Genomic DNA, 15,259 nt, shown 5'->3' with positions numbered 1-15,259 from the left:
GACCTGAATTTAGAATCAGTAGTCATTCACAATCGAACATATCGCAGATAGGTTTGCAGGGAGAAGAGCGCAGTCAAATAAAGTCACAGGACGAAAATTGTATCGCTATAGCAGCAGTAAAATCCTGCGTCTAAATGTCTACAGTATATTATGAAGAGTGAACACCGTAACTACAATATATAGTAAATACTAAGGGGGTTCAGACGGAAACAGAGAACTGAGCAGTAGACTGTACTTACGTACAACCTTAGTGACAATGAAGTTCGACCAGTTACAAATATAGGAGTGCATTGTGAAAGAAGGAGAACACATGCATATGCTGAACATATTTTATTCAGCAGGCTACATGGAACAAAGGAAAACATAAATTTCCGCTGCAACGCAGCAATGTATGGTGTCCACACAAAATAAAACATTTTCGTCCATCTACACGTGACAATGAAGTTCGACCACTGTTAGAGGGGATCCTGTTTACCATGGTGTGACGCCGCCCCGTCGGCGAATAACTGTGTCAATGCGTCGGGGCATGCTGCGGACGAGTCGTTCAAGGTATTCCACATCGATGCGGTGCCATTCCTCCTGCAGGCAGGCGATAAGAGCAGCCACTGTCGTGGGTCCTCTCTGTTGCACACGTCGCTTAAGAACACGCCACACATTCTCAATGGGCGAGAGGTCGGGACTCGATGGTGGCCATGGCAGAGTTCGCACGTGATGGCGAGTCAACCATTCTCTTGTCAGCCGCGCTGTATGAGGCCTGGCATTGTCGTGTTGAAAGATGAGACGCCGCCTGTGGAACAGGTGCCTTCGCACTGTGGGAAGATGCCGCTCCGGTATGCGTGTATAGGCGTGTGCATTCACAATGCCCTCACAGACGTGTAGTGGGCCAACCCCAGATGCCGTCATGCATCCCCATACCATCACTGACGTAGGTTTCTGTACCCGAGTCATAACATTTTGCTTCATTCTGTTCCTCCTTCCGACAAATGACTGTTTTCCGTATTTTCCCGTACACAACATTGAAAATGGATTCGTCCGTCCACAAAACCCTGTTCCACTGCCGAAATGTCCATCCCCGGTACATTCCTGCCCACCGTAGTCGATTGCCTTTGTTCAACATGGAAAGGAAGGGTTTACGTTTCGCCTTGTACACTCGGTAACCGCATCGCTGTAGGTAACGGCGAATGGTTCTGGTTGACACTTCAATGTGAAAGCGTTCTCGAGTCCACAGTCGTAATTCGGCCACAGAAACATGATTGTTGGTCTGGATATAGCGCCTAAATATCTGTAGGTCACGCACGCTCAGCAGGCGTTTTCGACCGGGGGCCTTACCTGGCTCTGTAGTACCCGTATTTTGGTGGTGTTTGATGATGCAGTGGACGGTTGACTTGGGTAAGTTCAGTTGGCGTCCTATTTCCCGTTCACTGAGTCCATCCCGTTGCAACTCCACCACTCTTCTCCTCACGGTGTTGTCAATAGGTTTGCCCCTGGCCATGGTGCACTGCGGTTCCTCTGTGCACAGCAAGCGCTTATATACGGCGGACTCCCTTATCGTGTCCGTGACGTCATGCTTCCGTCGAATGCGCCACTATCTGGAATTTCCCGTATGGGTCTGGTGCCTGGTCGAAGTTCAATGTCACGCGTATTGTTCCCCGTTTTCGTTCTTTACTTGACCTTGGGTGCAACATGCTGGGATCACGATTCTTGCCTGCTCACACGCCTCCTTTTACACACATGCGTCACTTCTGCGGGTCGAACTTCATTGTCACCAAGGTTGTACATAATTTATTTATTATAAATGATATTATTTACAATTTAGAGTAAATATGTCACTTCATATGCACGGTCCATCTACTGGACAATTACCGACAAGTTCATTGTGGAAATTGTAGTAAGTACACTTTCTTCAAGAAAATTTCCCAAAGGCTTAACACTTATAGTAGACACACTTTTCTTGCCTTTTTCACCGAAAATTCATCGAGAATTGATTGTTTGAATAAGTGTGCCTTATTTCCACGCCACAGCCAAATCAATGCATGGTATAAAGTGTACTGAGCTTCAGGTATCTACAAACAGATCGATTGAGAGCTGTGCTACAATTGGATCCAGAAGAGTGTAGACATGACTTATCCTCGTCGTCGTGATTAGCCAAAAGTGACTTAAAAGCGACGCTAGATGACAAAAATACAAGTACGTCTTGCAAATAACAAAATGTGTCGAGGGGGAAGATTTTTTTGTTTTCTTTTGTTTTTGGGATGACAAATCCTCATGTTCCCAAACCTTACCCCCTTTCTTTGTACGTCCATTCTTTCATACACCCTTCAAATCACGAAAATAAGCTAGCTACGAAAACAGTTTTCGTTCTTAGCACGGGATACCACACAGAAATGTAATTTATGCAATAATGAGCACAATTGGGAATGTCCGCCCCTTATCCACACAAAAAAAGACGCAAAAGATGTTAAAGCAAGATAAAATGTGAGGCGATTGCCCTCAGTCAGAGCCCTCTGGTGGCCGGCGTGGTTAATTACACCCGAGGAGGAACATCGCTTGGTCTCGGCTTCAGCCGCAGAATAACGAAGCGAATGGCCTCTCTGGTCTCGGATTAACTGCTCTCTGGCCTGGCCCGAATCACTGCCGCTGCTTTTACAGTACCGCGTTGTTCCGAGAGAGGGCAGTATAGTCGCGCTTGAAAATAAAGTCATTATAGTTTTCATGTTGTGTTGGTTCACCAGGTCGTTTGCGGCACTGGAAGTTCTGCTCGTAATCAGAATGTTTTTTCTTCTTTTATCCTAACTTTCGTACCGAATTGCATGCAATATTAATCGTTTGAAGTAGTTTCTGGATGAATTCCATGTCGTCAGAGGCGGAGGGACGACAGGGTAGCATGGGGCGTCAAGCACCATCTCGAAAACTTAAAAAATGATTTGTTCAATGGCATACACGACACAAATGAAGCTTTAAAAAGATGGAATGAAATAAAATAAATCTGAAATCTTATATCACATTTTTATATAGCGCTATCATTGTAGTTTTGGTATGTGGTGCCTTACTTTTGAAAAATTCTCTTTAAAAAATGTGTTTCCTTCATTTCGTGCAGTGACTTATTTACGCGCGCGCGCACACACACACACACACACACACACATACACACACACACACACACACACACACACACACACACACACACACACACCAGCACACTTATCCACAGAGAGAGAGAGGGGGGGGAGATTTTAGGGCAACAGGGGGAAAATGCCACTTTAGCGGAATATAAATAAGTTTGGAAACACTGTTGGTCTAGAAATTTGATCCGAAGACTCCGTTAACGCGTACTTATGTACCGAGAATGTATTAATACTTAAAATCATAATAGCCCAAAGTTAAAAAGCAAAGTTAGGTCAGAAATACAGAGCAACGTAGATATATTTTTCTTCGTAACGAATATAAAAATATTTCCTTTCTTCCAGGTACATAGTCAAGATGGACGAAAACGCTGACGCCGAAGGCAACTATACACTGGTAACATGGAAACCGCATCATACAAGTCCTGGGGAATACGGGTTATATCCGGTTGGAGTTTTCCATCTCAATGAGAATAACTCGAGAATACCTGTAAGTAATAGTGTCAGTTCTTAAATTTAAATTTTCTACGTTGATTTTATTTTATACTAGTATTAATTAATGCTAAACAAAAATTAGGAATCGTGTTGAAATGTGTCCGTTTAAAATGTATGATATATCGGCAGAAGTTCAAATTAATGAACGGTTTGATTTGAATGAGAGTCTATGTTGGGAATACGATCACTGAGTTTATTTTGTCCTGAACTGTATATGTACAGTCACAGGCAATAAAGATGAGACACCTCTAGCCTGAAATACTTGTATCCCTGCAAGGAGTTATGTGTATTGTCTAATTCTACAGTTAATCATTGTTTAAGTAACATTTCTGGAACCATAGTAGAATTGCTATTAATAATAATAGTAATGTACTGCTCAGTCGGTAACGCGTCTGACTACCATGCTAAAGGTCCCGGGTTCGATCCCCGGCCGGTTCAAATCCGGGAACTTTTCTAACGGTGGAAGCGGCCCCGGCGCACACCCAGCGTCGAATAACATGGGTACCTGGGGAAACCTGGGGGGTAAAGGCGGTCAGGGGCGTGGTGCTGATCACATCACCCCCACTCACGACCGGATCAAGAAAGTGTGGGGCGTTACCCCCACACCCCCTATACGCCTTCATGGCGTGGTGCTAAGCACAGGGGAACACTTTACTTTTTTACTTTAGTAATGTACTTTGAATAGCTAACATTTTCTCAACGTTTAGACACAACACACTTGTGTCTTTGATGCCAACAAAATCAAATCAAATAATGATTATGTAAACAAATAAATACAAATCAAGAAAGTACTATGTAAACAACTACATTAAGAAATGCGGTTTAATGATAATATTATTTAAAATGTTTGCCTCTATATAAAATGTAAGCCAATGCGACTTTCAGGCACTTTTTAGATAACTTTAAACAGCTTGGTGCTGCATTTACTATGTAACGTCGTTATGCTCCATGGGTACTAATAGATGTACGTGTATTGGTTATAACTTTTAAACTAATTGATAATGAGAATAATTTGCATGATAATTATTGTTTGAGTCCGAATTCATTGAACGATTTATAGTTTTCTAAATGGATATAAGTAATGTTTTATTAAAATTATTATATTTTCGGCATTTTACCTATAATATATATACATTTATTACTTACTGATATGTTGCTATAATGCCGACTGTTTTCAGTCATGTTTGACTCGCATTGACACACAGGGTACAAATGACATATTTCCAGCTTCACTTTGTTCTGAGATGTAGAAGGTTTAAATGTGTGTAGATTGTTGACTTCCAATAGTGTGATTGCCATTGACAGAAATCATTAAAGAATACCTCAAGTAGTCTTTGAACTGATATGTTGATTTCTTTTCTCGTTAGGATCTCCACTTAACGGATTCCATCAACTGGGTGAACGGTAAACCACCGATAGCTGAACCTCGGTGTGGATTCCGTGGCGAAAAATGCATATGTAAGTACGTAGCTATTCTGTTTGACATAGGCATACTTAATGTAGTCTATTTATATTTCAGCGTTGGATACACAGTGTCATATTCAATGTTAGCCTTCGTCGATCATTATTTACTTCTTCATTACTTCCAGAACTTATTACCCGCATAAAACGTAGCAACGGAAACGAAACTAGAAACGAGACGAGAACTTTCGAGACTTGTCGATACGAGATCGATTCCTGTAGAATCGAGAGTAGACCGAGATATCGACCTCGTTCGACATTTAGTATGTTATTTCAAATTTACTTTGCTATGCGAATTCTGCAAGCATACGAAGTTGATAGTTGTCTTTGGTCATAATAATTGAAAAGTCACATTGTCAGCTGAGGGGTCTAGTGAGAGAGGGAGCTATGCCACTTTGACAAGAAATGGAAATAAATGGAGTTTTCTAAAGCATTGCGTTGAGTCATAATTTGTATAACAAAGGGTATTTTTTTGCTGAACATATTGTTAGGTAAATTATTCAAAAGGAAGAATATGAATTTCAATATAAATACCATTTATTATGAACATATATGGTATATTGTTGTAGTATACCCATGTGAAAATAGCAATCTAGCACATCAAATACATTGAACAAGGCTTAAATAATTTTGCCTGAGTGTAAATCATGTTCACAGGGTTACATATGATCTACATAAAGACAACTTTATATGTCTTCTGGAGGATCTTCACTGTCCATTGTTTCTGTGGATTTTAGTTTTTGGAAAACACCATGGAAAACTGGAGGAATATAAGGCAATATTGCCGTGAGATCTTTTAACTTCAGGGCTGATATTAAATCTAGCACCGGTTACTGCAACACAACCTCTACCACTCCTATTGCAGACACCATCAGTAAGCGGCATAGCTCCTTCTCTCACTCAAAATGCTGATGAGGACGTATTCAAGAACTCAGAAAATCTGCTTCAGAACAAGCGGGAGCTATGCCACATGGTTGTAGTTCACATGATAGATGACAGATGGTAGGAGAAGACTGAAAATGGCAAAAAATAAAATTTTCAAGATTTGTGCCATTGCTCCCTCTCTCACTAGACCCCTCAGTTGTCTCTGTGAGGCTGTGCTGCGTGCATTGTTCTGTAACACACCACCCTTACCGGGTCGATTCTGGTAGGAAAAACCCAAATAAACAACTGATTCGGCTCGTTAGTCCTGGGTTCCCATCCGTGTTCCTCACCAGAGTGCTCAGAAATGACATAGGCAAGAACTTAGAATTATCGATGCATGGTCGTTGCTCAAAATCGCAGAAATGGGCTTTATACATTTATTTACACTGTAAACATGTCTCGGATTCTCCCATTTCCGTTCTCCAATTTACCTCATGCCAGGGTGGATAAAAATTATGATTTGTATTTAAAAAAATATTTTTGATGATTTATTAAATTCAAATCAGATTTCGAATTTAAATCGATTTTTTTTATTTAAAGAAAAACATACTTGAAATTGCTGGAATAGTTTTTGGCACCATACATATAGATATGTATATATATATATATATATATATATATATATATATAGAGAGAGAGAGAGAGAGAGAGAGAGAGAGAGAGAGAGAGAGAGAGAGAGAGAGAGAGAAAGAAAGGCTTTTTCTAGTAAACGGCTCTGTAAAATGTTTGAACAGTTTGATTAAAGGAAATAAAGAAAATATATGTAAATATACATTATTCTGTTTCTGATACTATATATACGGGGTGGTCCAAAAATCCCGGAACGGTCACATATCGTGAGAAATACACATCGAATCGGAAAACGAAAAAATACGTGTTTAGTAAGTAAAAGAAAGCTATTCAATGATATCACACTTGATTCCCCACCCCCGCCCCCTGGGAGTGGGGTGGGGGTAACTGTGAAATTTTAAATGGAAACTCCCATTTTGTATTGTAGAATCGGAAAGAGGACTTCATTCCGAGTCCAACGAGCTATCAACCATCCTCCTAGCTCAATTAGGAACGGAGATATGGCGATTAATTTTCGCCAAAAAAAAAAGATCATAAAACCCCCAAAAAATTCAAAGGGACGACGTTTACAAACAATGAAGTCAGTGGCGACTTGTAATCACACATTCGCGATTATCTCGAAAACGGCTAGTTTGCGGACCCATGTTTGCTGAGACTCTTTTGCTTCTAATGTCGTGTACTTACCCCTGTGTCAGTTTGCGCTATTACTTATGAGACACCCTGTATGTCTAGACTAAATCGTCGAGACCGAGACGAGAACGTGATACATGTTTATAAATCGAAACTAGATCGAAATGAAACGGGTATTTACAACTCGAAAAGAGACAGAGAAACTATCAACTCTCGTCTCATTACCATCCCAGAACAGATACAAGGAAATCTATGAAAGCGTTCGTCGCCTTCTTTTAAGTTATAACCAGTGATGTGCGTCTACGCGTAAACAACGATAGTCTACATTCTACACGTAGACTATTATATACACGTCGAGTACGTAATTTATGTAAACAACATGGTAAAAGGTGATAAGTTAGCAAAGGGCGCCGTGGAATTAAAAGAAAATTATACTTCGTATCAGTTGCTGATGTGTCAGGAGAACTTTTCATACTCTTTCTTCCAAATTCGAACAATTTCTCACCTAGGAAGAAACCTAATATAGGAAATATTCTAGTGTTTTATGGGAAAAAGACAACTTTTGCCTCACGACTGCCATCTGTTGTTGTTTTTTGTATACTATTTATCTTCTTCCATATTTGATAATAGAAAATAAGATACATTTTGTTGTAAATAGGATTCTTTTCATTTCGTTAGAAACCAAGATAGTTGAAAATGTCACTTTCCTTTCATGAAACCCTTGAAAATGCACTTTAGATTGTCTACGTAGTCTATGTAAACTACAACCCAATGTAATCTACGCGTAGATTACGTGTAGACAACGCATGTAGACGTAAACTTATAGTCTACGGCACATCACTGGTTATAACCTCGGCATTTGCCTGGAATCACTGAAGAAAACCTAAGTAAAGGTGATAACTGGATGCGTATGAATCCACCACTTCCTGAATGAAACACAAATGCAGACTAGAATTAATTTAAATCTTCTTGTTATTGACAGGAAACAGATGTGCAAATGTATATGTATTTGTATCATGGGGCATGACCTGAACGTAAGTGTGACATTTCCGTATCTCTTTTACTTCCTGAGATCACCGTAGTTGATACTGACTGACTATTATAGTATTATCAGTCAGCAGTTTAGTGGTTAAGAAAATAAGCTCTGGCAACATGGGCAACGACCGTAGAAGTCAACAAATACCACTTTTACAGGCACATTATGTCCGAAAATGTAAGCAAGTCGAGCGTTGAAATTAACCCTGCACAAGAGCAGAAGTGAAAGCACTTTTAATGATTGTCGTGGTCATCTTCCTTTACATGCCCCCAAAAATAGGAATGCCAAATTTGTATTCCTTGCATTTTTATGGGCAATAATTTAAGATCCTTTGGTTATAAAACTTCTTTAAGATTTCCTCGCTGAAATGCACTCGACGTATACGACTTCCTTTGCTTCGAACTGGATGCAACGTCTTCGTCAGGAGAGCTTCTACTTTACGACGCCAGGCGGCTCTTTAGTCTAACCTCGGTTTCTCTGTCGTATCTATCGTCGCTGGAGCTTTATGATCTGTGGCGAAATGGTTGTTGGCTGGTTTGTGTGAAAGCAGCAACTTCGGGCGTTTTGTCACTGTTATCAATTTACAGCGTTCTCAGGTGAATGTTTGAAATGTGCCTGTGCGAACTAAGATATAAAGTTCGCAGATGTTTTGAGCATTAGTGCCAGGCCAGAATAACTAAAACGCAGTCGTGTTCTAGTTTGTGACTGGAGAATTCGTAATCCTGTTGAAGCTTTCAGGATTCAAGTCAACTGTTGGTATTTCTGAAACTTTAGGAGTTAGATAAATAAAATACCAAGAGTCGTAATGTGTCAAAGTCAGTTTTTCCATGACTTTGCTGTCCTATTGAAAAAATGTCGAAATTTATTTCAATACTACGCATTATACACATACTTGTATATTCAAATCAGAACTGGGCCTACAGTTTAAATGATTCTATCAACTCAAATGTGCACTTGTGAATCGAACACGAGAATCATTTATTAAAAAGTCAAAGCGTTAACTGCTGCAGTATAAGGAGAAACTTCCCTATCTGGGTCTGGTGTATATACGAAAGTTCATTCTTGAGATTTTTGGTAATTTGTTTTATTTTCCCGTAAAAATCTAGCGCTTTAATATTTTTTTCCTGACTGGTGACGCAGACATGCTCCAAGCTTGAATTTGGTTTGTTTCCGCTGGTTTTTAATAAATTTGCTTGAAAAACATGGTTGCATTTTAAAATATCCTGAGAATATCGTAATTACGTTAGAAAAATAAAATGCTCGTTAGACATCAGATCTTCATTCTAAGCTGAAATTCGCTTGCATGTTTTGTAGGACAAGTGTAATTCTTTTATTAAAAACCTATTTTTTGTTTTTCAATTTCCCACATCCTGTGCTCGAATTACGTTACGATAAAAACAACCTTTCCCATTTATGATTTTTGAGGCGTTTCTCTAGGGGGGGGGGGGGGGTTGGTCATCACGAATTGTGATAAATAATTTAGGTCAGGATGAAACATTTCGATAATACTACTGTTTTCCACCAATCAGTATTACTCTTACTGTCAATGCAAGTACAGAGGTTTCACTCCTAGAAACTTGTATGCAAGTTGAATCCATAATATTTCATTTGATTCTGAATGAAATGTTCTTAGGCTGTTTAAGCTACTTGTTTGCTTACTGGCAGACAAACGAAATGCACAAATATCAGAAGAAAACAGATAATACCGAATACCTGTAAAAGAAGAGGAAGAAGAGTAATGGATCTATATTCCTGGCGCGCACCATTTCATTATATCACTACGCGCGTAGGTTTGGTGCAGCCTTCATAAATCTTCACCGAATGAGGCATGGGGATTACATCCAGTGAATAGAGCCACAGAAAAACGTCACATGGCTTTCTTTGAGAGAAGAAAAGGAAGATATAGAACAAGAAAGAAATGGCAAGCACCGACGTCAGCAATTCTAGCGGAACTAATTTGTCACATTTCTTTTTACTAAAATTATGCCTCCAAAGAATAAACTAGGATAGAGTAGAAAACGAAATAAATCTGTTTCGTTAAAGAGGAATTGCCCATTTGCTGATAAGTACAAAAAGAGCACTCATTTTACTTTTAAACCTAAAAGAGAAGCAGCAAGATTGGACACGCTATTCAAGGTTTTTTCCCTCAGTTTCTTTCCAGGCTGCATTTAACTTGCTGTTCCCAGCCCCCATAGACTAAACCGTCCTTTCCTAAAGCTTTTCTCTTGCAGTGGAAGGTCGGAGCAATGAGGAGACTCGTAAATAACTGCAGCCACCCAGTTCTCGAGTTAAAATGACGTTTTAAGTAGAACTATAACTGTGATTTAGTAGCGGCAGCTGCCTGAGATTTTCCCTGTTGAAAAAAGATCCCAGTTCCATAACTTGTCGCGCGATGTCGCCATTGGGTACATATCGTTGCAGTTTCCATTCCGAAAGGACTTAGAAGCCCTTGCCTTCATTACCACTGAAAGAAAAGGATAATCTCTTTCCAACTGGCTATTACGGATGCTATTAACTGTGTAGTTACTGCATTCGTTATTTTCAAAGGATTCATTTTTATATAATCAATTAACTAACGTAATTTCACTTTAGAAATCTTTACAAAATAAACACAAAAATCAAAATAAGGTTCACGGATTGTTGAATATGGATGTTCGTGATAATAAGATAGCCATATTCTTTATACATCATGGGTTTGTCGAAGAAACTATTACCACGCAAAATGATCCTACATTTCCCATTGATCATGATAACACAAATAGTGTGTCAAGTTCAACCCAGATCTTAACATACTTTGACACATTTATATATATGAAATATGTTTGCAGTAAGAGTGAAATAGAAAATGGATCTTTTAAGTTATTTTTAATTTATTTTTTTCATTTTACGGACAATTATTATGTCTAATATTAGGACTAATTGTAGGAAAGGATTCCTCTGTCAATGTCAAACGTAGTCTTACCGTAAGTTAGTGCCTAACTAGAGTATGGTATCAATGAATATAAAGTTCGAAACTTTTAATTTTTCACTTTTTGTTGGGTATGCAAATATTAAAAGAAGTTGAATGTTTTAATTTTAGGCGTCAGCCTCACTATCTTTAGTATAGCTGTTCATAAGTGGAATTCAAGAAGGTAATTTTATGCTAAATGAGGAACATCATGATGATAATGATTTATTTGTATGCTGTACAAACTTGTTGTAATCAACAATAAAACCATCAGTACTGGATTCAGCAAAGAAATCTATCCATTATTTGGAGGAAGATTATTATTGTTGTTGTTATTATCAACAGCAGCTACTACAGAGAAACATTTATACAAGAACTGCATAACGAGCCTTTGTTTTATCATGCAAATACACATGCTCACAGAATTGTTTGGAAAGTGAGAGAGTTCCGATTATACTGGCAACAAACTTCATGTTATATAAGTAAACATTCTATTTATTTAGAAAAATAACAACAAACACGATGGGAAAACATAACATTAACTTTCTCTCTGGATTTGAAAATCAAAATAAAAGTGCCCTTCCGTTTCATGAACAAATTAAAAATGGTTTTTGGATTCTACAAAATTTTTCGGGCACAAACAAAATAAGCCTAGTTTGCAATGAAAAAAGAAGGGGATTAAAATTTTATAGCTACCTGTGAGGACATAATTAATTTTTAAAACTTCATTTAGCCTCTTGAATATACCTCCAGCCCTTTCTTTATATGTTCCTTCATAGCAAATTGGGCTTTTGTCAGCTGTTTGTTGACGTTTATTTCGCAAGTATTCGATGAAACTGTTACGAATGTACAACTTTCGGGAACTCTGCTTTAATTTGGCCTTCAGAAGGTGAAGATAGTTCTCTGTATTCATATCTTCAATAAGCCACTCGTTGACAAGCATTCCCAAAATCATAATGTTCCCACCAATAAGTTTAACTGTGTACTGCATGATTTTATAATAATGATTTTATTAACTTCATACGGCAAATTTAATCAACAGAAGCTCTAAAAGTTTATTTTTTTGTTATAAAACCAGATACGCGTTAAAATTAGAAAGACTGGATTTGTGTCCAAATAATTATCGAGCACATGTGTATTTTCCAAGCATTTGCTGTTACACCTTTGGCTGTATTAAATTTTACTTTTTTACAACAACTTTAGTTGCTGATTTTTTTAATAATTGTAGTCGTAGGCTGTTATCTCTACACAATTAAAAACATTGGCAATTTGTAGACTGATATGCCATGGTCATCTATGAACTTAAAAGCTGTTTACCGCTCTAATTCCTACAAAGTCCCTGCCATGAGGATAATTCATCCTCAAAGAAAAAAATATTCCGGCGCAAAATTTATTATATTTTTAAACACTTGTGTTCAAAATATCTTATTCCAACTGTGATTTAAAATAATGACCAAGAAAGAGATTTATGTAGTTGTAATTGTATATCTCTCCATAAAATCATATTGTTTTCGCTGACTATTTATTTAATAATAATAATAATCATAAAAATAACACACTTATACTCTTTGCTCCTTTTCAACTACTGCTAATTCTTTTTCAGAAGATTATTTTAAGTGGTATCTTCTTAAAATGAAGTCAGTGTAGGATTAAATAAAATATACGTTGTTATATCATAAAACCAGCTTAATGGAAATATTTCCATTTTCAGCGTATGAAAAACAACGATCGAATTATTATTGTTTCAATTACTCAAAATAAATGCGTAGGATGAAAATAAACTTTCTCTCGACGTAACATGAGTTTTAAGTTATAACCTTTTTTCAGTAATATTAATATCAAGATCTACATTGCAATATTATTGTACCCACTTACTACATCATCATATGAAGGCTTGATTTAAAAATAAACTCTCTGAATGGTGTCTGTGAATTTTGAGTTAATTCCGGAAAGTTCTCCAAACAGTGGACATTTTTCATATAAACAGTGTGTAAATTAGTTCCCATTAAGCATTCCAGGTGGCAGCACAAATGCAAAAGTATATATGATCTGCCAGAATTGTGTAAGTCCAGCTCGTGATGAAACTCCAACGTATATACTGAGATCCATAGATGGTCAAACAAAACTACGTATATCGCTAATCCGAGCTATGGTGCCTTAAGGTTTAAGGTGTGTGTAACATGCTCAGAGCATGCAGATCGGCCAAATAATATATTATACACATAACAAGTGTCATATGAAAGGAAGACGTTACTTTTGTAGGAAATTTGGAGATAGACAGCATTAAAGTTCATTAATAACCAATTTTTTAATCCTTACATGACATATAAGTCTAAAAATAACTACCTACATCCACTAATCATTATTAAAAATGAATTAGTATTAGTGGATCCTTACATATAAACTTTCAAAGCCAGTTTGTTGACCTATTCATGTGCATGAATTTAACGCGAGAAAAATATTAAACTATTCAACTAGCTAAGTAACTCTCTCTCTCTCTCTCTCTCTCTCTCTCTCTCTCTCTCTCTCTCTCCTTCCCCTCCACTCTCTCATTCTCATAATACAGTTTATGAAAAATACAGGGCGTCAACCCTTCTATTTTCCACCACCAGTGCTGAAAAATGTATTTTATTTTTAATAAAAAGTTACGTCAGTATTTTCGGACCTGGTGAGATTCAACTTCCTACAAAATTAATTATAATATAAGGTGTTCGTACTGAAATGAAACCTGGATAAATGCTGATGCTTAGACCGCTGTAACTGTAATTTTATGCTCTACATTCGTGTTGATTACTGTGTTTGCTTCCCTGTGTAGCTATACATGAACGGAATACAAAGCGTTTGGTAACTTCATTTGCGGACTTTATAAAGCTTGACCTTAATTAATTGCTCTAGAAAAGGTTACCCTTCTATCATTAAAATCCCGAGCTCAATTAAATTTTGAGAATCTTAATTATGCATATCCTAGGAGTATTATGTTACTATGGTTTATGTTTGTTAACTGACCGTATTAGTTTTCTTGAGAAGTGTATGTCGTGAGAGGTGGGATTATTTTGTGTGTCCGAATTTACTTCTTCGAAATATTTTTTTATGTTTCATATTTTGTTGCTTTACTGTCATGTTAAGCTAATCGCGAGAACGGAGCGCTTTCAGAAGGTACTTACTTACGTGCCAATTTCTCTTCCCTGGACTGCATTGTTGCGGACTAACGAGTCCCTGGCGTCTGGGCGTGCAGCCAGGATATTCCTCTGTGGGACGGATCAACTTCATCTTGTCACCATTCAAACTTATCGTCTCGATTAGCTAAAAGTAGCAGAAAACGACGTAAAATAACCAATCAATCAACTCTGATGACCAGACCAAGACTCGAACCCGGATTAGAACCCGATATCAAGAGTAAACCAATCAACACACACGTTCAACCACCGAGGCAGCATATGTTTGTAATGTAGAAATGAATAAAGTAGGATCATACACAGGGTATTCAGCAGGGATATATTTTTTTAATATTCCTAGCTTACTTATGGAAATATCTATTACCTTTTTCCTAATAACGAGTACAGTATGTGTTTTTAATGTTTGTGTGTATTCTGCATCACATGTATCATTAAATCAGAATATATATATATTTTTAAATGTTTGCAAGTCGAATTTTAAACTCGGTTGCGATATGATAGAGACGGCCACTCCGGCTCAAGAATGAATTATTTTTAAATCCAATCTTGTATTAATTAATAAATGAAAGGTTTTAAAATGTGTAGCTTTATCTTAGTTGCATTCATGATTTTATTAGACTGTTTGCCCCCCCGCAAAAAAGTAAAAGCTGGTTCGTGAGAAAAAGGGGCTGGCGCCTGAATTATTTTAATTTTTTTTCTAAACAGAGAAACTTTCACAGTGTACACTGTAAAACAGGTGATTACACCGTAAGTTCATTCTAAAGTATTTCCACCGTAAATAAGAGAAGCTTAAATGCACTGAATCTAACTTCTGAATCGCAAGTACCGTACATGACAAGAAATAGTGTAAATTCTATTGTAGAACTTTTGTGAGGAGTTTCTTGTGTTCGTCAGTGGT

At 37.7% G+C, this 15,259-nt stretch overlaps 1 protein-coding gene across 1 annotated transcript in view; it reads left to right on the top strand.

Annotated features, from left to right (window-relative positions):
* Positions 1-15,259, top strand: part of LOC145999023 (guanylate cyclase 32E) — a 511,534-nt gene that overhangs the window by 333,114 nt on the left and 163,161 nt on the right. The window contains exons 8-9 of the mRNA XM_083135915.1: positions 3,468-3,612; positions 4,985-5,075. Of these exons, the coding sequence (XP_082992041.1) occupies positions 3,468-3,612; positions 4,985-5,075 (236 nt within the window). The remainder of the gene's footprint in view (positions 1-3,467; positions 3,613-4,984; positions 5,076-15,259) is intronic.

The sequence above is a fragment of the Lepisma saccharinum genome, chromosome 14 (assembly GCF_977018435.1).
Source record: "Lepisma saccharinum chromosome 14, izLepSacc3.1, whole genome shotgun sequence".
NCBI lineage: Eukaryota > Metazoa > Arthropoda > Insecta > Zygentoma > Lepismatidae > Lepisma > Lepisma saccharinum.
This window is presented reverse-complemented; position numbering and strand designations above follow the sequence as displayed.